Here is a 22921-nt window from a genome sequence, read left to right as displayed (position 1 = left end):
AAGCAATCTGAAAAAGCTTGAGAGCACCGTGTTAGCCATTAAGGCCGTACTCTTTGATGCTGAGGAGAAGGAAACAATTAACCATAGGCTGAGCCTTTGGCTAGGACAGCTCAAAGGCATCCTTAATGATGTGGAGAATGTCCTGGATGAATTTCAATATCTAGTTTTACAAAACGAAGTAATGAAGAGAGAGAATTTCCTCGATGAATTTGAATATCGAGTTCTGCAAAAGGAAGTAATTAAGAGATGCAGAAGCACTTGCAAAAAGGTGCGTTATTTCTTTTTTGGTTCTAATCCACTTGTACTCCGTTTTGAAATGGCGCATAAAATCAAGGGTATTAGGGAGAGGGTGGATGATATTTCAGATCTTAAGGCTGAATTCAATCTTGCTGCACAACTGGAAGTTAGGAAGACAACAATGCACAAGAGAGACATGAGTCATATGACCCACTCCTTTGTTCCTCCTCAGATTTTCATCGGTAGGGATGATGACAAAAAACAAATTATAAATCTTTTGATGCAGCAAGATGTGATAGAAATGTCAGTGTAATTCCTATAGTTGGTATTGAAGGCTTAGGGAAAACTACACTTGCCAAGTTAGTGTATCACGATGAAGGGGTAGTTAGTCATTTTCAATTGAGAATGTGGGCATGTGTGTCTGAGGATTTTAACGTTACAACTCTAATACAAGAAATCCTTAAATCTGCAAATGTTACAACTGATGAGAATTTGTGCATAGATCAGTTGCAAATTCACTTAAGAGAACATATAAAAGTTAAGAAATTTCTTCTTGTCTTGGATGATATTTGGATTAAGGATGATAACAAATGGATTGAATTGATACGTCTGTTACTTGGTGGTTTCATTGGAAGTAAAATTATAGTGACAACACGAAATAGCTCTATTGCTACTATTACGAGCACTGCTCCCACATACGACCTAAAAGGTTTACCTCGAAAGGATAGTTTGTCTTTGTTTGTGAAATTTGCATTTAAGGAAGGACAAGATCAATATCCAAACCTCTTAGAAATTGGAAAAGAAATTGTTAGAAAATGTAAAGGGATCCCATTGGTGATAAAGACTATAGCCAGTATACTTTATTCAAAAGTTGATGAGGATGAGTGGACATTTGTGAGAGATAACGAGATATGGAACTTAGAACAAGATGGTGGAATCTTACCTGCATTAAGGCTTAGTTACAATCAATTGCCTTTTCACCTGAAGCAATGCTTTGCCTATTGTTCTCTTTTTCCAAAGAATTATGTATTCTATAGTTTTAAATTGATTCAATTTTGGATGGCATATGGAATTCTTCAATCCCCTGTCAATAAAAATCAAGAGTTAGAAGATGTTGGTGATTTGTATATCAAGGAGTTGTTGTTGAGATCTTTCTTTCAAGATGATAATGTGCACAAATTCGAGTGCATTATCTTCAAAATGCATGATCTTGTCCACGATCTTGCACTCTCAATTGCCCAAGGTGAGTGTTCAGTAGTGACCAAGAAGTCCACTCTTGTTGCAGAAGTTTGTCATTTAACATTTTTGGACAATGACCAAGAAGTTACAACACAATTAGAGAAGTTGAGCAAAGTTCAGACCATTATTTTCCAAACTAATCAACCAATGTCCTTACTTGAAGTATGCATATCAAAATTTAAGTACTTGCGAGTGCTTGATTTGAGGGAATCATCATTCGAGGTATTGCCAAGTTTTATCGAAACTTTGAAACATTTGAGATATCTTGACCTATCAGATAATCGCAAAATTAAGCAACTTCCTGATTCCATTTGCAAGCTTCATAGTTTGCAAACTTTATTGCTTGAAAATTGCATCAATCTTGAACGATTGCCCAAAGGTATACGAAGCATAATCAACCTCAGGTTAATGATAGTTACAACAAAGCATACTTGCTTGTCAGAGAACGCAGTAAGTTGCTTGAATTCTCTACAATTTTTAATTATATATGAATGTTTGAGTCTAAAATGTTTGTTTGAAGGGATGGATGGTTGTCTCGTAAATCTTCGAACATTGATTGTTACGTATTGTCCAAGTTTGACATCTTTGTCATTCAGTATCAAACACCTAACTGTGCTAGAGACCTTAATAATTTGGGATTGTGAAGAGCTAAGTTTGATGGAGGGAGAAGAAAATTAGGATCTTGAGTTGAGCCTAAAAAAATTAATGATTGGAAAATTACCAAAGTTGGGGGTTTTGCACCAATGGCTTCAAGGATCTGCAAACACTTTACAAATGCTAACGATTGGATATTGTAAAAATTTAACGGCTTTGCCAGAGTGGCTGCCACGGCTGAAGTCACTTCAAACAATTGGGATTGCTAATTGTCCTAAGTTGTTATCCCTCCCAGAGGGGATGCAAGCTCTCACTTCACTAAGAGAGTTGGGGATTGTACATTGTCTTGATTTGAGTAGAAAATGCAAAGAATATTTTCCCAAGATTGCTCATGTACTAGAGATTGAAATCAATGGGTTCAAGTTGACAATAGAGAAGATGTCATAAGCAAATACTTCTAGAAAGTAGAAGGAAGATGAGCTATTTATTATGGTTTTTAGTTTTTATGCTTAACAATGGGTACTGATCTAATACTAATAGACCGATCTTTGAATGTTGGTTTAAAAAAAAAGGCTAATGCCCTTGTTATCCAAATAGATTATAAAACCAAAAATCTCTTTTTGGAAGGAAATAGAAATTCCAAAACTTAAGTTGTATTTTAGATATTTGATAGGCCAAAAATGTATTGACCCCTTGTGATAGATTAATTGATTAATTACCAAAGTTTATTAATTAATCAAATTAACATGCAAAGCGCGTGGTAACACAAACAAATCACCAATAACTAAAGTATGCAGCGGAAAATAAATTGACATGGTGATTTGTTTACAAATGGAAAAACCTACACGGCAAAAATCCCATCGGGTGATTTTAAGGTCACCACTCCCGAAACTCCACTATGATCACAAGCGGTTATAAGTAAAAGAATTCTAGTACCTTATATCAACCTACAATTGAACCCTTACCCCAATACCCAATTGGATTTGTTCTGTAGTGACAATTTCTCATTTTGATGTACGGCTTCCAAGTACTTAACTAACCAATTGCGTGGATCGCAATACGCGACTTCAATCACCAACTAGAGAAAGTTGTTAGCTGCAAAGTTTTTCAGTTCATCCACACGATGAAGATCAATAAGATGCTTGGTCACAAAACCCTATAGTGCACATATACAGCAACTTCTTCAAGAATGATGAACTAGGGAAAATTTTTGTCTCCAGTCACAATTTGCTTAAACAAACGTTTCTCAAAGCTTATGCAACTTGTGAACTCTTTGATGGCTCTTAAAATAATCCTTTTATATGTCTAGGGTTAGAAAAAAAGAAGGCCCAAAGACACATTTACGGATCCTAAGAAAATCAAATCAGAATTCTAAAATTCTTAAATCTCGACAAATAGGAGCTATCGAGCAACTGTCGAGTAGGTGTCGAGCACACAGTCTGAAACAACTTCTTAAGCTCGATAGATGTAGCTATTGAGCCAGCTGTCGAGCTTTAATGAATTTGCACTATTCAGCTTGTTTCTTGGAAAGACTTGAATTGCTTTAACACTTGATCTTGAAACCTTATTTCTTGAAGTATTAGGAACACTTAGATCTACCCTATTACAAGTAAAGTACGTTTTGTCAAAGGATTAGCCAATTACATAAAAGAATGACATATGTTCTTAACAAGTGAAACACATACGTCATAACAATCACCTCATTTGGCAATCCGTGATAAAATCAAAACAAATAGATGAACATATGAGAGAAGTCATAAATCACTCAACTCATATTCACTTATTGAATACAATAAAATCTATCCTAACACAAACTCTTAAAAAATTTTGCAAGAATAGAGTTTATGGCAAGTAGACTTTGACAACCTGTATTTCTGAAACACTTTAAACAAAACTCATCAAGACACCTGAGTGTGAAACAGAAATAATAGATTGAATACAATTGATAAGAAACATGTGCATAAATAGAGAAAAGAAACAACACGTGTAAGGGTAGGTGAAAGAAACATACATCAACATATAAAGAAAATAAGTACAATGTATGTCAAAAATGGTCACAAGACCCAATGTACAAGAACAATGTATCTAGAAAAGAAAGAAAAGAAAAGATACAAAATGTCCTTACTACATCCCTCATATCAACACTCCCCCTAACAAAATGGTCCTATACTAACTCTTCCCCTAAGAATGATTACTATCATATCCCAAAACTACTTCCCCTTTTTGTCACGAGTGACAAAGGGTAAGAGTATCAAGAAGACATCTCATCGATAGAGCTAGCATCTTCATCATCATCATCAGAAGTATCATCGTCATCGCCATCATCATTAGAAGCCACTAGAGGAGGTAGAGGAGAAGCCTCAAAAGCAAAAACACCCATGGTCGCCTGCCGCCTAGCAATATAGCCAACACGAACGTTCACCTAATACAACTCAGTAGAAAGTGTATCAAGATGAGTATCCATGCGCTGAAACTGCGCCATGATATCTCTAAGTGACACATCACCCATGGAAGAGGAGGGGGTAGATGTGGATGGAGTAGATCAAGATGGAGGAGCCGAACGGGAGGGAGGAGCTGCTGAATCCGACTTTCGTAACCTAAACTGCATCTCACTATGTTTAACAGTAGCGGCATCTATGGCACATATAGAAGTGAAATGGTCAGACACCGGAAAAGGGATGGAAAAATGGCGTAAAATCCTTGTGATAGTGGAAGGAAAGATAAGATTATCACGGGATGTCGAATCTAGATAAACATCTATAATGGAAAGAATAAAATGAGAAGGGAAGTCTATAGTAAGATGCTCAAGAAGTGATAACAAAAATCGAGCACGAGGCTTTGTGATGGAGTTATAATGGGAGAGAGGGTGCAAAACAAAAGTCATCACCGTGTTTAAGAACCTAGGACCTTTAGTAAAAGGCCTATATGGTGTAAACTGACGCTCACCACAATCAAAAGGGCGTTCGCAGAAAGTAGACATGAGTTCATCCTTGGATACAGTCCTCAGATGCTCACAACTAGGATAGTCAGGAAACACTGCCCTAGGAACCCAAAGAACATCCACAATAAGTTGCGGTGTGACAGGAAAGCATGTACCTCGAACGCTAGTGAAGAAGTGAGGTATTGAACGATCAATTCCATGCATATTGGAGTAAAACTCCTAGATAAGCATGAGAGGACAGGTGACCGGGACGTTACACAGTGACTCCTATCCCCGACTGTGAATGACATCGGGAAGGTCGATCTCAGCGAAGTCCGCTAGAATGACTTGGTGTTCAGAATGAATGCCTCGTCAAGAAAAGTTCTCTGAGAAAGCCTTTTGGGCATCCTCATCACGGAACTGAAGATGAAAGGGAGTAGGATCATATGAAGATGATGCCCCAGAACAAAGAGGGTTTCGAGACGGAGCAGATTTACACTTAGGTTCCATAGACACGACTAACGTAAATAGAAAGAGACAATCAGAAAAGCTCCAAAACAGTATAAATATAGCAAGTATATTCAAAAGAGAGTACGTATGCGTGAGAAATGTATGAACATGTGACATGCAATAGAAAATTCATCATAGGCTCAGTCCAATCTAATCCTACCATCACACAATCAACTTGCACACATCTAAATGCATGATAATACTTTTATAATGCTAATGTGATGCAATGCATGAGATTTTGAACTCATTTAAGTGAAAAACCATCTCAAAATTTCAACAATAACTTATCAATTTTGAAAAACCCCAAAATTTTCAAAAACCCCAAACCCTAGGTTTCAAAACATGAAAATGAGAGATTAAAAGCTTACCAAGTGAAGAAAAACTTGAAAAAGCTTAAAGAAACCTTGAGGAACAAGTTTGGAGTGAGTGAGAGAGGTTTGGGAGGAGAACAGACAGAGGTATCAAGAGAGAGATCGAGAGAAATGAAGAACCGGATTGCACAGAGCCAAGATATAGAGGTTCAGTAAATCTTGACAGATAGAGGTATCGAGAAGTGTCAAGACATCTGTCAAGAAATGTGTCGAGAAAAACAATGTCAACAGATGAAGCTATCGAGAATGTGCCGAGGAACAAAACAAAGACACAAGAATAGAAACTCGATCGATCCACCAGCTATTGAGAAGCTATCGAGGGGACAGAAACTTTCTCAATTGATTCACCAGGTGTCAAGAAGCTATTGAGATTGTGATAAGAAAAAGCTTAAGAAGCTTGACAGATAGCCAGGTGTCGAGGAGCTGTTGAGCAAGCTTTTAAAAATAGCTTTTCGAGAAGTGAAAAACATAGACATGAATGCAATCAAACATGCAACTCAACCAATGATTCAATCAATATACTAAGCTCTCAAAATCATCTCTCAATAACAATTTTAAGCACATGGATCCCAAAAAAAAAACACACACACACACACACACACACATACTAAACAAGTCTAACCAATTTTATATTTCAAAAACAAGTCAAAACAGTTTAGTGAGCATACATTAACAAATCTAAAACCTTGTGATGGACAAATCATATTGTACCTGCACATGTATCAAGAGTAGCAAAGAATATTGCGTATTGTGTGTGAAAAATATTGCAAGATTGCATAAGTGTATACATGTTATGACGATTTGAGATATGAGAAAATCACTTTAACTTACACATAATCATAACTGTTTGATGGGGACTAGCACATTTGAGGTACATCCTATAACTCCCACATCTCCTACAATACACGCTTGCAATCATATTTAAAGCATTTTTGATCTTTTTGCTTTTTATTTTTCTGTGCATATATTTTTTTTTAATAAGCATATCATGCATGGGCATATAAGAGATAGAAAAGAAATACCCAATGATATTTGACATTCCAATTTTACTATGCCAAAACACACAAATGTTATTGACATTGCACTTTTGCTATGCCGAAACATACACATGTCATTCATGATTGGCAGGAGACAGTGGTAAGATGGTTATTTATGGCTTTCTCTTAGGATTTTCTAGTCCTACCCGTCAAAAAGAGTGATACGAGTGTTAAGTATAAGAGATCACTTAACCTTACTCATCACAAACACGAGCCACAAAACTCACTTGCTTAGTTGTGTATAGAGATACTCATTTAAACTACAAGAGATACAAAGTTTAGGAAACTTTGTTTCAATGGCCATCCAAGGTACATAAGTGCCAATGTACACAGAACACACACTATTTTTGTATTTTTCTGATTTTTTAATTTTTTTTAAATTTTTATGAAAAATAAAAATAAGCAAAACTGAAAATAAATAAACAAAAACATGTTAAGTAAAGAAAAGCATAAAACTAGACTGACTCAAAACAGTAAAGCAAAACACACAAGTAATGCAAACAAAAACAAGAAGAGAGAGAAGAAGTGATAGAGTTACTTGGAACCCTTTTCCTTCCACACCTTGGAAGAATCTTGCCGTTGATTAAACCCTTGAACCTGCGGTGAGGGGGAAGAATTGAAACCGTTCAAGTTCGAAAGGAACATGAAGGCTTTGAGAAGATCTCTAAGGGAAGCAAGAGAGGATTAAAGTTGGTTCTGGCTTCTAGATGCTATCATGTTGTTGCTCTGTTGAGTGGCTAACTACTTATAACAATTTGGTTGAGTATAATCGGCAACTCCACAATGATGACAGGTATGCTACTTTTTCTGTTTAGGCTTTTGAGAGTTAGCCTTCTTAGCCCTAGGGTTTTTAACATCTTTCTTACTTTTTTAAGGTGTGCTCCTAAGATAGATTTACTCTCGTCTAAGTTCTCACTAGCTAATTCATTTTTAACAACATTGTTCTTAGTTTCAACATTATTAGCAGGAGGAACAAAAACAATTGTACTAGTAGAAGCAATATTAGAGGAAGAAAGACCATACCCTAAACCTATTCGATCCGAAACAGATTTTTGAATGCTGAGCATCTTGTCAAGCTTCGCACTTGAAATCTTCTCCAATTGAGCTCTGACTTGAAATAGTTCCACTTCACGCTTCTTGATCTTCTCAGCCAAGAAATTTTTCTCAAACCTCAGTGCTCCAATAGTCTGATTAGCCTCATCAAACTTTATGGACAACTTTTCACGATCAAGTTCCACATCACTAAGTTTCTTGATGGCTAGCCTATAGAGTTTCTCGTGTTTCTTAGACAACTTGTATAGTTTCTCATAGGCAGTATGAATATCATCTTGATCATCCATCTTCTCACACTTTGAATCCACCAATTCTTCTTCTTCGTCCATATCTTCAACAATCCCTTCAGTAGGATTGACTATGGTAGTGAAGGCATTCAAGATTCCGTCATCCTCATTGTCAGAATCATCCTTAGATTCAGTGTCACTCAAGATTGTAGCAAGTGCCTTACTTTTCCCAATACTCTTGAGATATATGGGACACTCTATTTCATATGACCGAAGCCTTGACACCTAAAGCACTTAGGTACTGTAGGAACAATGTACTGACCGCCATCCCTAGCATCCTTCTTCCCTTTGTCATGGCTCTTGACCTGAGAAGAATTGGATTGCCTACATTCCTTGTCGAAACCCTTCCCATTGGCATTCTTCATGAACTTCTTGAATTGCCTTGTAATGTAGGACTTCATCTTAGAATCCTTATCATCTGAAGACTCATTAGTGTCACTGCTCTTGGTTTTCAAAGCCATGCTCTTGCCATTTCCCGATTTGCCAATTCTTGTTAACCTTAGCTCGTAGGTCTACAAGTTTCCAACCAGTTCAGTCAAAGAAATCTTGTCAATATCCTTTGATTCTTCAATCGCCATAATCTTGGCATGAAATATTTCGGGCAGAGACTTGAGCACCTTTCTCAAAATCTTGGGTTCAGGAATGGTTTCCCTAAGATTGAAAGGTGAGTTCACTATGTCCTTAAACTTGGCATAGAACTCATCAAACGACTCATTCTCCTCTATCTTTATTTCTTCAAAGCTTGTAGTGAGCCTCTAAACTTTTGAGTCCTTGACAGCCTTGGTTCCCTATTATGTTGTCTAGAGGATGGTCCATGCTTCCTTAGCAATTTTAGTGGAGGATATCTGCTTAAACTCTTCACTAGTGACTGCACTAAATAAAGCATTCAATGCCTTGCTGTTGAAATTTGCCACCTTGATCTTGGCTTCATCCTAATCGGCTGGTACTTCTTTTGGCTTGGTTCAACCAATCTCTACAGCTTGTCACACCTTCTCATCTAAAGACTGTAAGAAAGCTCTTATGCGTACTTTTCAGTATGCATAGTTAGTGCCATCAAATAAAGGAGATATAATTAATGATTGTCCTCTATCTATGAAAAATAAGGGTCAATGGATCAACACAACAAATATTAAACCTAATCAGAGTGTGGCTGCTCTAATACCAATTGATAGGCCAAAAATATATCGCCCCTTGTGATGGATTAATTGATTAATTACCCAAATTTATTAATTAATCAAATTAACATACAAAGCACGTGGTAGCACAAATAAATCATCAATAACTAAAGTATGCCACAGAAAATAAATTGACACGGTGATTTGTTTACAAATGGGGAAAACCTACACGGCAAAAACCCACTGGGTGATTTTAAGGTCACCACTCCTGAAACTCCACTATTATCACAACAAGCGGTTACAAGAAAAGGAATCCTAGTACCTTATACCAACCTATAGTTGAACCCTTACCCCAGTACCCAATTGGACTTGTTCTATAGTGACAATTTCTCCTTTTGATGCACGACTCCCAAGTACGTGACTGACTAATTACGCGGATCCTAGTACATGACTTCAATTACCAACTAGAAAAAGTTGCTGGCTGCAAAGTTCTTCAGTTCATCCACACAATGAAGATCAAGAAGATGCTTGGTCACAAAACCCTATAGTGCACATACACAGCAACTTCTTCAAGAATGATAAACTAAAGCAAAACTTTGTCTCCGATCACAATTTGCTTAAGCAAACTTTTCTCAAAACTTGTGCAACTTGTGAACTCTTTGACGGCTCTTAAAATAATCATTTTATATGTCTAGGGTTAAAAGAAAAGAAGGCCTAAAAACACATTCATAGATCCTAAAAAAATCATATCAGAATTCTGAAATTCTTAAACCTCGACAGATAGGAGCTGTTAAGCAGGTGTTAAACAGGTGTCGAGCACATGGGCTGAAACAGCTTCTTAAGCTCGATAGATGCCGCTGTTGAGCTTTAATGAATTTGCACTATTCAGCTTGTTTCTTGGACAGACTTGAATTGCTTTAACACTTGATCTTGAAACCTTGTTTCTTGAAATATTAAGAATACTTAGATTTACCCAATTACAAGTAAAGTGCGTTTTGTCAAATGATTAGCCAATTACATAAAAGAATGACATATGTTCTTAACAAGTGAAACACATATGTCCTAACAATATTTATTTTTCCCACATCCTCTAATTTTCCCATTGTAAAAAATAAAAAATTAAAAAAGGGAAAGAGAAAAATATACATGGAATCTATTTAATTGATGGAGGAATTAAATTTCGTTTTTGGAACATTTTGTTTTAATTTTATTTTTTATATGATAGAAATTATACTCTAGTATAATCTAAGTGTATATGTGTGTGAAGTGAACCCTGACCCTTTCCCCCCACATCCCATAAGTATTTATACTTGTTGAGTTACTATCGTACCAAGGGTGTGCGGTGGTGGAACATTGTGTTTTGAAGTTTGATAAGACACTAATTGGCATTGGCACCCATAATCTTGAATGAACATATTAAATATTTATTTATGTTTTGTATAATCATTGATCATAGTATTATTCTTGCTATAATTTTCTTATATATTATTAATTGCAAATTTCATTTCAGGAGTTCAACACACGAGTCACAACCAATAGAATATGAATGTTTTTCAATTCAAAGTCACAAGTTCCTTCCCTAATTTGTAAGAATTTCTACATTACAATTTGGATTACAAGATGTACATAAATAAGTACTTCTGTTATTTAATTTTCTTGTAAGTGATGTAAAATAAATAAATATTTTTGTTATTGTAACTTGCCCTAAATGATGTAAATAAATATACATATATGTCATTGCAATTCAAATTTCAAAGTAAGAGATGTAATTAAATAAGTGATGTGTTTACTCCCTTAACTACATTTTTGTGTATAAAGTTGAGATATCCATAGATTCGTATGTCTAAGCATTTGTTCTTATATTCATGTTTTATGATTCTTCCTCATAATCAATAAGGACCATGTACAATAACATGCTTAATTAATTAGAAAATATGGGTTGTAAATGTGTAATTCACATTGAAGGGAGTAATTGTTGAGGACAAATTTTTCACAAACACATGGCTTCATTTCATTGGCGACTCATACCACGTCAACGTTATCATGGATTTTGAGAAAACCCCTCTTAAAGCCTAAAAGAGCCCATATTTACATAAAAAGGCGTCAAAGCCCATGGTTCAAGCTCATAGCACATCATCTCATTTTTGGCTCATGGTCCAAGCTCATGAGTCTCATCAGGGGAATTTTGGGAGTCGTGGTTTGGAGGGCCAAGAAGTATGTTCAGTAAAACTCCAGTGGTTCAAAGTTGATAAGGGAAAGCATGTTGCTTGGCATGTCTTCCCCAATTCCCTGAACTCTGATGGGTCAGTGTGCAATAGGTAACATTTGGTAAGCCTCTCATATCACATAACACTTAAAATGATAAAACTCCCCATGCTCTTTACATAAAAATTAATGGCCATCATATAATATAAGTTTTAAAATATAATTATATCATTCCATATTAATTATATTATAATTTTCATATAAATCAAATACAAGCACATGGCTAAATATATATTAGCATCTCATATCTAGCGTTAAAATGCTTTCATTACTCTCCAAGATTTGGTTAAGATACAACAAGACCATAATTACATCTGTAAAACTTCATCAAATATATTTTCCAAAAGAGAAAACTTAGCCAAAAACACTAAAAATGGCTTTAGCGGAAGCTGTAACAGCTTCTGCAGAAGCTGAAACAGCTCCAGCAGAAGCTGTAAACAACTTTTGCGGAAGCTGTAACAGCTCCAGCTAAGCTGCAGAAGCTCCAGCAGGTTGGCATATGTCCTAAAAATGACACCACTTGCTTATTAATGCCTAATCTCAGCAGCTTGCTGTCATACCCAAAGAAATAGAAGGATCTCATAAAGATTATCTTACCTTTTTTAGCTAAACCATTAATTTAATGCCAAGTATTGTCCTCCAAGCAAAGGATGTCATCCACATGACATCATCCAGCTGTGTCACTAACATTAAGTCTCAACTTTCTTCTTTTGGTTAAAAAAACAAAAGACCACTTACATTGTCAAGGACTTTTCCTCATTTGCTAAGTTTCCCTTCAACTAGTTCTGATCTAGTTACATAGCTTGGCTTTATATAAAGAGGACCAAGCTACACACAAAGGGGGCTCTAGTCTGATCTCTCCTCTCTGATCTCTTCCTCTCTGATCTCTGCTCTTTGATCCCAATAATTTTGAAACCTCTTTCTTCTTGCTGCACATATCTCTAAACTTCTCCATCTTCCTTACAAAGATATCTCTCCTTAGATAACACAATTGCATCACACTTATTACACCACATCATTACACACTATCCATCTCTCCCACACTTCAATATTCTTAAACTTCATCATTTTTGCTGCCCAAAACACATCTCCATCTCATTCTTCATTTCTCATACAAAATCCCCCTTCTTAGAAAGCAACATAACCAATGTCATAATACAAAAAACGATCCCAGCAGCAGCCTTTACTACATTTAACCTTCATTTATCTATCTCATACTTCCATGTATTTTATAAAACACATTCCTCACAAAACACCCATACATACTTCTCATATATCTCTGAACACCATATCTCACAATATATACATATTCCTTACCATCTCCACACATCTTAAAAACATATCAAATATTCTTCCAAGCACACATTACAAAAGCCCTTTCTCATGGAAGGCATATGAACATCAATATTAAGGCCTTTCTCTTAAAAGGCACAAAGACTTCATATTAAAAATCATTCTCATTAAAGACGTACATTTCTAATATTTAAAGTCATTCTTATGAAAGATAATATCACTTATGTTTGACAAAAACTAAAAGAGCATTACATGGGGAAAGTCATTTAAGTGCATGTATGAACATCAATATTAAGGCCTTTCTCTTAAAAGGCACAAAGACTTCATATTAAAAATCATTCTCATTAAAGACGTACATTTCTAATATTTAAAGTCATTCTTATGAAAGATAATATCACTTATGTTTGACAAAAACTAAAAGAGCATTACATGGGGAAAGTCATTTAAGTGCATGATGAAAGGAGACAAACTTAACCAACCTATGCACACGGCTGGACGCTCTCACTCCCTTCATTCCATTCTTCTTCTTTTTTTCCTCTTTTATTTGTAACTATGAAGCTTTTAATCCTTACTTATTATTATTATGTTGAAGGATATAATGTATTTGTAACAATTGAATTTTTTCCTTCACATTGATGTAATGATAGTTGAAAGTACTATAAATTCCCCTAAGCGAGACACACAAGGACCCCTAGGACTGAGTACATTCATAAATTTATTTAATCGTTAACTTTTGGACTTTTAAGTGTAATTTTACCTTTACCGCTAGAGGACTGATTTGAACTATGACGTTGTAAGAATGACTAATAATATAACAAACTAATAATAGTAACGTATTTATTAGGCTTTATTGTTGTCTTCTTGATAGGGTGCAACCTCTATCTCTTGCTTGGGCGGACTTCCACAACACCGAAAGCCTTTGGGCTCTATTTCAAGGACCCATCGTCGAGTTTCGACTTGGCTACCCCATACTCTATTTGGGAACATCAAAATTTTCCCCTCAACAGTAATATTTGTATTTGAAATCATAAACTTTCTTTACCATGAAAAGCTCCTAGCTTAAACCAAAATTGTAAACGATATATTAAGATTAAGTTTAGAGAAAAATTGACATGTTAGTGATTATAGGTCGTCGGTTCTCAAGTTTGGGAACAATGCGTGTCATTTTTCAAATCCTTCTTTTGCCAAAGGAATTAGAACACTTGGAATTTTCATTTACCCTCCTAAACTATGAGAATACACACTTTATCCCCTTAAACTATTACCCGCATAACACAATTTGAAAGATAGATTAGTTATTTTTATGATTTTTTTATTTTCATAATTGTTTTGTGCATATGAAAAGTTTGTTTATTTAAAAATATGTTAATTGTAGAAGTTAATATATCTACGAAAGAATAGCTATTACAGTACCTATTACAGTTTACCAAACATATTCCAAAATATTTCATTCTCCTCCAAACTTTCCTTATATATAGTATGGAAAACTTCTATATATATATATAGATATAGATATATATTCTTTCAAATGTTTAATTGGTTTAATTTCTTACAAATAATGTATCTGTCACTAAGGCCTGAAGAAGTTGGCATTTAAGCCTTTGTCAGCTAAGGTCCTAGCTGCTGCAATAACTATTAGAACACTGAAGACAATGCCAAGGCAACCAAGCCCCAAGTTTATAGACCAAACCACACCATTTGGTCGAGGTTTCTTCATTGCAATCCACATGAAACATGGATAAGCAAAAGTCATAGGTAATACCATACCTCCAATTAGAAGTGCAAGGCTTCCCAAAAATGGCACAGCCACAGCCACAAAGAAAGTCACCCCTCCAAAGAAAATGCGAAGGCATGTACGAACCCACTTTGGGCACGGCTTCTTCTTCTTGGTTGTGTATCTCATTTCCAAGTTGTCAAAAACTGGCATGGCGTAAACTTGGAATGCACATAAATAGTTCACCAATACCAGGAGATAAATTGAGCCCATAATTAACTTTGACGTGTTGGCTCCATGGATTTGTGAAAATGCACTCAACAATCCTCCACTAAATGGTACCTGGCATTCATTAAAAAAGAAAGAAGTCATTAGATAAGGAGATTGCCCACAAGAACATATTAATGCATGTTGTTGTTCTACGATTACACCATTTATACACTAGTTTGATTAAGCGGTCGACTGTGAGTATAATAGACAATTATTTTCACTTAAACTCATTACTTTTTCTTCACCATTAGCACAACTTGATCATCTCAAAGTTGTGGCACAAAAGTTGTGTTCGCATGTTCCAATCCCACAACACAACCAATTTTGGATGGTTTGTAACAATTTTCACAAATATAAATATAGTAATAACAAGCATATGTAGAAGAAATATATATGAGTAAGATCAAATGGAGAACTAGAAGACTTTCAATGTTGCTCTCTCTCTCTCTCTCTCTCTCTCTCCAATAAGTGAGTGGAGGGAGATTCAAATCTAGGTTCTTTCTATAAGGAGACTAGAGATTAATAAGATTTATTTCACAAATAAAAATATCTAATAATGGAATTTATAAGTTGTAATCATGTTCATTTGGTACAACTTTTTGAAAATGAGCTTTTATTTCAAAAATATGTACCTAATATTATATTAATATTGTGTAATCATGCAATTTTAAACCGCACTCTCAAACGTACACTTGTTTGATGCAAACATCATGAATGATATGATGCATATCTCATGACATTAAAATCCCATTAAGTTCAATAAAAGGAAAATTTGCTTGCCTTGTTTCCATATGCCCAAAATCCAACTATTGCGAGGGGAAATTGGCACATTGCGATTACTATATATGATATTGTCACTCCTGCGGACATTGGCTTATAGGATGTGTGTCTTTGATTTGAAGGCAATGTTCCCTGCAACAACACAAATATTTTAACCAAAAATAACATTGAAATCGAGATGAAAAATGTGTGCTTTATTTGAAAAATAGTATTACTTGGTAACTTTATTAGTTTGTCTGTGTAATCCAAATCAAAGTATTTTAGGTGCCTTTGAGGTAAGTTTACCAAGCTCTAGGATTAAGTGTTGCGTGGAGTACATATTTCTCCGTAGAGACTTTCGTATCATTGTTTCTGGGCATTTCAAATTTCTTTTTGAATCTAAAAGAATCTTGAGTTTAGGCTGGGCTGAGCTTTCTTTGGTAGTTGGATTTAAAGTTGCCTCTTTTTCTTTAGAGGCCCTTGTACCAGTTTCCACAATAACCATGTTGGGTCCAAAAGTAGGGCCAAGGCCCTAATTAACCTTAACTAGGCCTGCAATATTGCAGGCTACTTTAAATGGCAATGGGCTGACCACTCACTGTGGATGACTGTCTCACCAAAAATGTAGATTCATTTTTTCTTTTCCTTTTTTTTTTTTGGATTGGTTAAGGTTGGAAGTTATGATTATCTAATATTACTCTTAGGGCATGTTTGGAATCTTCTTATTTTGTTGAAACTAAAATTTTTTTGCTCACAGTGTTGTAAATAAAAGTAAAATTTAGTTGAAATAGTATAGTAGGACTCATGAATAATACCAAAAAATGCAGTGAGACTTATTAATAGTAGCAAAAATAAGCTGAATAGTAAAATAAGTTAGCAAAATTAATAATGCCAAATAGACACTTATTCGGACCAAGGTGGTATGAAGCACTGTTGGTTAAGGTTTTATTTTATAATAAGTGAAAATCACATTTTTGTCCTTACATTTTCAGGCCATTCTCACTTTGGTCCCTAGATTTTATTTTTACCGCTTTTAGTCCCTATCCTAAAAAATGTTTCCCATTTTGGTCCCTACTGTTACATCAGAGGCAGAAAATGTACACGTGGCAAACAGCAGAATTAAAAAATATATATTAAAAATATTTTATTTTATTTTATTTTAAAATAAAATAAAATTTTAGTTATCAATTATTTTAAAATAAAAATATTAAAAATTTTAGTTAAAAATAATTGTTCTTCATGTTCTTCCCCCAAGAACATGGTTGCCCAGAAAACAAGAAATTCAAGATTTTCTTCTCTTTTATTTCATTTTCTTAGCATCCAAACAAGCAAAAACATATACAAAATCATGATCAAACTCAGATACTCTAACACAATCAACTAACAAAATGAAATAAAAGAGTAAATAAAGCTCAATCTCAGCCTATCGCTCTCCTCCTAGAGTACCTGCCAATAGGTCTGTTACATTGCAGGAGTGGCAAGCCTGGGGCACCAACTCTCCTTTGCCAACTATGGTCACCGATATCGTTGACCAATGAAGGCTCTGGAGATAGATATTGATGCCCACATGACCTTTGGTGGTAGCGGTGGCAAGCTCCAGGTCCTTCTTCAACTTTGTTTTGTTTTGTTTTGTTTTTTGTTTTTTTTTTTTTTGTTTTTTTTTTTGTTTATAAATTTAATTTAATTCTTTGTTTGGTTTCTGGGAAAGCTAAGGAAAGAAGTACTCATGAATTCGAGCTAGGTGTAGGAGAACACTGAGCATCACTTTTGTTTGTTGAAAAAAAACGAGGAAAAGAGAAGAATAAATCTGTTGGGTTCATTTATTTATTTACTTATTAATTAAACACAAACATCAATTCAAAGGGGTCTAATTAATTGAGGTTGAAAATTGAGGTGGGTACCAGGAGAATAGAAGAATGGTGATGATTTGATACAATTTCTATCAGCAATTTTCATCCTTAAAGGGGTTTGGGCAACCATGTTCTTGGGGGAAGAACATGAAGAACAATTATTTTTAACTAAAATTTTTAATATTTTTATTTTAAAATTATTGATAACTAAAATTTTATTTTATTTTAAAATAAAATAAAATATTTTTAATATTTTTTTAATTCTGCCATTTGCCATGTGTGCAATTTTCATCTCTAATGTAACGGCAGGGACCAAAGCGGGAAGCTTTTTTAGGATAGGGACTAAAATGGGTAAAAATAAAATCTAGGGATTAAAGTGGGAATCACCTGCAAATGTAGGTGCGAAAATGTGATTTCCGCCTTTATAATATTGTCTATTGGGTGATGAGAAACTTTCAATTTAAAAAAAAAAAAAAATTGTTTATTATTTTTTATTACTTCTCAATGTAGGTGGAAATTGTTTTAAACCTTCTTAATGAGTGCACAAGAACATTTGTTAACAAATGCCAATTACAATTTGCCACTTGGCAAGTTGTAAAATTGTGTGCCAATATGTGTTTCTAAACTTTTAAAAATATAAGGATGTTGTAGATACTAACCTGTATCTCAAGGATAAGATTATGCCCTCTAAATGCAAGGGCAATGATCCCAAGGGCATTCAATATATCACTAATTTTTTCCATGTTAGATTTCGCCACGTCAAATTGACCATAGGATATGTCTATGGGCCTACCTTTGGCGATTGAGAGAACCAAAATCAATGTACAATATCCAATGGCTGTAATGGCCCCAATTAGAGACACCCCAACCATCGAGTTTAGGTTGGGTAGTTGGGCTACAAGTATTGCTACACATGTGAACACCAAGAACCACTCTATACCTGTCAATGACTGGACATGGCATGTGGCCTCATGATCACATATGGTTTTGAATAAGAGGTCTAAGGTGCGACCTCCATTAATAATCATAATGACACAAGCACCCCCTGATGAATACATCACTGGAAATAATGCAAGCAACTTCCCTAGTTTTGGACCTGTATATAATAACACATTATCAACATATATATCATGGTTACATAATACCTTTGTAATATGTTATTTAATCAAATTATATTGAATGTTAACTTAGGAACACAATTTGTCCCACAAATCATTAAGGTGTAAAATTGTGATCAGTGAAATATCTTTTATATTAGTTTATCATTAACACTATTTTTATTAATGCAATATCACTAAATATATATATATATATATATAATAATTGAGAGAAAATCAAGTTAAAAGAATAATAAAATTTTAATTATGAATTATATATATAGTTTTCTAAATTAAAATACATTTTTCAATAATTGAATGTATTCACCCAAAATTTATTTTATTGGTGTGCTTTTCTTGATATTTGGGCACAATTTGACTTTAATTCTGAAAAAGTAAATAAATAAAAATTCTTCTATCCTGGTTCATTTTATGTTTCATCAACTATAGTTTGTCATGTGTACTATTCTTTTTTTTTTTTAAAGACATGGTAGACTATGATTGGTAAAGTATTAAATAGGTTACTAAGATTTTTATTTATTATTTATTTTTATAAATATTCTTTATGCTGAACAGGATACTAGACTGAAAAATGACCATTTTAGGACACATGTTGTGCCTACATCACCTCTGATACATGAGCATTGGAGATAAGCCAAACCTTAATTTATTAGATCACTTGTTAACAAAAGCAAAAAATTAGAAATAGTCTTCTTGTACTAACCAAAAGAAACTATAGCAAGTTGGAGGTATCTGCTGTAGCGAATCCCCGGAACTAATTCATGTAATTGGACCAAAATAAATATGGTATAGAGCTGCCACGCAAATGCTAGTGACAAACATATGATTCCCCAAGCCCTGCAACCAATGAAGTTAAAATCAAATGATAAGACTTTAATTTCTTTAAGTTGCTGCATTTGGACCATACTGCAAGCAAAACTAGATGATTTCTTTGAAGCCAAAAATGAGAGCGACCCAATTAGCAATAGGATGGACCACAGATAATCAAACAGAGGTTACAAATTTAGTGAATGAATTTGGTTCAACAAGAGGCAAAATATAAGAACAAGCAACTTTAAAGTTATTTGTTGCTTTCTATGAATTTCTAAAAAATTTCAAAGGTTAAATCGCTGTTGGATGTGAATTTGTGGATCCATGATTTGGCATTTTTGGACGAGGTGGTAGTGTTATTTTTAATTCAATAAGAGAGAAGAGACAAAGAGAGCAAGGAATAATTAAGTTCTATATTCTCAAATAAGGACAAAATTAAGTTCTATATTCTCCAAGGAAGGACAAAATTAAGTCAGGTACAAGTACTTAAAATATTATACCTTAAATTTCGTTAATTAAATTTAATTGTTATTAAAAAAGATAATATTGTTTGTGTTATAGTATAAGAATTTGATGAGTGTCTTGACCTAATAATAAAGAACAATCATTATGAAACAGATCTTCTAGATTTCTTAAGTTACTCTACCAGTAGATTTTCTTAAATCTTAACCACTCTTTAATGATTTAATAGTCAAGATTCTGCTATGTCAGCATTCCACTAACAATATTCTTAAAATGATAAAATAATGTTGTAAACAAAACAATTAAGATTATTGTTAGAGGAATGCTGACATGGCAGAATCTTGACTATTAAATCATTAAAGAATTGTTAAGATTTAAGAAAAAACTAACTTTTAACCTTAAAGAGTGGATTCTACTAGTTAGATTCACAGTGGAACTGACTTATTATTTATGTGAAAGGAAATAACATTGCCATATTGAATAAGTTTGTGTCTCATATATAAAATCTCAAAGTCATTGTTGATACATGTGAATGAAAATAAAAATTAGAAAAGACACTGTGGCGGCTATAGTAATTTTTTTTAGGTAGTCACTAAAAAATTTAAATTACCACAATATTTTATTGTTATAATTTTTTAATTAAATAAAAATAAAAATAGAAATTATTTTACTGAATAGGTTGAACGAGTTACAAATTTTATCTTTTTGTTTTAAAATATGCTTTTTGTTGAATAATTTTTTCACTTGTTGTTGTTTGGTATTGTCTTGTTTTTGTTTGGTTTATATTTGTTGTTATTTGAACTAATATTTATTACTGTTATTTATGCTATAAAAAAAAAAAAATAGGGATTAAGAATTATGTTTGGATGCAGAATTAATTTTGGAGTAATGCTATGTCCACAACATTTTTACAATAAATCTTTGCAAAAAGCTATTATTGGTGGATAAAAAAATAATATTAGTATTTGGCCCAAATTAGAATCAGTAACAGCTTACTACATTAGATTTGTTGTAAAATTATTGTGAAAATATTGTGAATGTAATAGCACTACTCTTATTTTTGTTTTGTTTTTGTTTTTTTTTTTTTTTTTTTTTTTTGAGAAAGTACTCTTATTTTTGTTGAACTTAAATTTTTGTAATTCTCAAGTTAGGATGTTCAAAATTTTTATTAGAGAAATCTTAATAAGTTAGTCTAGCATATAATTTTTTTAAGCAAGTGTAGAGCCGCCGCTAATAAGACATCGACATTTAGGTCCACAGTCACGGAACAACTGAGAAATATCACGCTTTGCGTTAAAGAAAGGGAAACCTTTTTGACTTTTCACATATAAGAAGAAGAAAAAAAAGTGTTTCTCAAACAAAAAAAAAAAAAAAAAAAGGAGGAGAAATGACCGTCCCGTGAAATTGTCTCAAATTTTGATAACAATAAAGAAATATATATATATATATATATTTCTTGTCCTAAATGACCAAAAAAAAAAACTACAAATTTTTTTTACTAAAGAAGTACAGATACAATATCTTATGATAACTTGAAATATAAAATTGATGGTGAATTAATTTTATAATTGCTTTCCAGTTGAATTAAGCATTCAAAATTTAGAAATAACAAATTAGTTTTCAAATTTTAAAAAATAATAAAGAGCAATTTTCATAATACAAATATCGTAGATTTGAAATCAAATTATATTTATCTATATAAAAAAAATGATTTGTTTGATTGCATTTTAAATACAAATTAAGTTTGAGTTCATTATAAAGTCAAATCACATTTTTAAGTTTGGTTAATTTATTTTTATTTTTAAATAAATTCAGCAACAAGTTGTTTCGTTATCATCTTATCAATAAATTTGAGATTAATGAATTTCACTTTATATTTATATTACGCATATAACCGAAGCTAAAATTTTCCCAATTTTTTCTCCCTAACATATTATCATATTTTGAGCTTAGGATTGCCTATCCATCAAGTCTAAAATGGTTAAGTTGAGCATGATAGATTATTAAATAAATAAATATATACATTTTTTATTATTATCCAAGTTGAGCCAACCTAGCTATTTATGATCAGTTAAATTTGTGCTCAGCCTTGGGGTACTCTAATCTGGATAGATTCGATAGAAAAACAAAATGACTTTTATTTTATAACTTGAATAAATAAATTTCAGTAACTAAAAGTCTAAAAGTAAATACAACGAAACATCATATATCAGTGTAAAGTGATGTTTTTCCACGCATGGGTTGACAAAATGACCAAACCATAGAAAGATGATCAATGCAATTAACCATTCTCAATCATGCAAATGCACAGAAAATGACCCTAAACTTTTCAAGTTCTACTCGTCTGTTAGAGCTTGATTTGAGTCTTGACCTAGTCATCAAATTCACACAGACACACATTTCTTCACAGCTCATCCACTTGTCTTGGATGATCAATTATAAACAGTGATTTTTAGTTGAGCAAAATTGACTTTAAACATGACAAGTTAAATCATTGAAAAGATAGCTTACCATCCAAGTGTGGCAAATGCAACAGGAAGGAAAAGAGCTTGGAATCCAATTCCTGAGCAGAGTAAATGAAACATGGCAAAAATGGCGTTGCCATTCCTGGACTCAGTGATGGGGAGCCAAGCTTCCTGTAGATTCTGCTGGTGACCTTGCAAGTTGGTAGCAGATTTAGTAGCACTCTCTTTTGAGGGATCAGTACTGTCTTTAATGGTTATCACTTCCATTAGCCCTTCTAGTGTTTTGGTATTGGAAGGTGAAGGTGAAGGTGAGAGAGGCATCACTTGTCTATAATCAGCTGGTTCCACCATTTCTCCCATGGCTACCCTCCTCTTCTTCTCTCTAGCTCAAAAGCGATATGGGATTATTATATATAGAGCTAACTATATATATTAAAATATCAGGAGTGGGTGTTGCAAATATAACACAAATGGTTGGTGGGGTATATAATGACAACTGCCTACTGGTCACGATATCTACAGATGCAAATGCTGCAAATAGCTCATATTCTT

At 33.7% G+C, this 22921-nt stretch overlaps 2 protein-coding genes across 2 annotated transcripts; one reads left to right on the top strand and one right to left on the bottom strand.

Annotated features, from left to right (window-relative positions):
• The first annotated feature begins 642 nt into the window (after positions 1-642).
• LOC112018579 (putative disease resistance protein RGA3) lies at positions 643-2517 on the top strand. The gene is made up of 2 exons (XM_024051105.1): positions 643-1855; positions 2294-2517. Exons 1-2 carry the CDS (start codon positions 643-645, stop codon positions 2515-2517), a joined length of 1437 nt encoding a protein of 478 aa, XP_023906873.1.
• Positions 2518-14337: 11820 nt separating this feature from the next.
• LOC112018584 (lysine histidine transporter-like 8) lies at positions 14338-22847 on the bottom strand. The gene is made up of 5 exons (XM_024051108.2): positions 22416-22847; positions 19336-19469; positions 18174-18610; positions 15686-15817; positions 14338-14977 (listed from the first exon to the last, which is right to left on the bottom strand). Exons 1-5 carry the CDS (start codon positions 22727-22729, stop codon positions 14492-14494), a joined length of 1503 nt encoding a protein of 500 aa, XP_023906876.1. The 5' UTR covers positions 22730-22847; the 3' UTR covers positions 14338-14491.
• Positions 22848-22921: the final 74 nt, after the last annotated feature.

Source organism: Quercus suber, unplaced genomic scaffold (assembly GCF_002906115.3).
Source record: "Quercus suber isolate HL8 unplaced genomic scaffold, Cork oak 2.0 scaffold_19, whole genome shotgun sequence".
In the NCBI taxonomy this organism is placed as follows: Eukaryota; Viridiplantae; Streptophyta; class Magnoliopsida; order Fagales; family Fagaceae; genus Quercus; species Quercus suber.
This window is presented reverse-complemented; position numbering and strand designations above follow the sequence as displayed.

Bases quoted from the DNA above. Each gene is read 5' to 3' on its own strand.
- LOC112018579 (XM_024051105.1), top strand. From the start codon at position 643: ATGTGGGCATGTGTGTCTGAGGATTTTAACGTTACAACTCTAATACAA. The intron at 1,856-2,293 runs GTATACGAAGCA...CGGCTTTGCCAG, and splicing joins TCTTGAACGATTGCCCAAAG to AGTGGCTGCCACGGCTGAAG.
- LOC112018584 (XM_024051108.2), bottom strand. From the start codon at position 22,729: ATGGGAGAAATGGTGGAACCAGCTGATTATAGACAAGTGATGCCTCTC. The intron at 19,470-22,415 runs GTAAGCTATCTT...CATTGGTTGCAG, and splicing joins GCATTTGCCACACTTGGATG to GGCTTGGGGAATCATATGTT. The intron at 18,611-19,335 runs GTTAGTACAAGA...TATTATATACAG, and splicing joins ACTTGCTATAGTTTCTTTTG to GTCCAAAACTAGGGAAGTTG.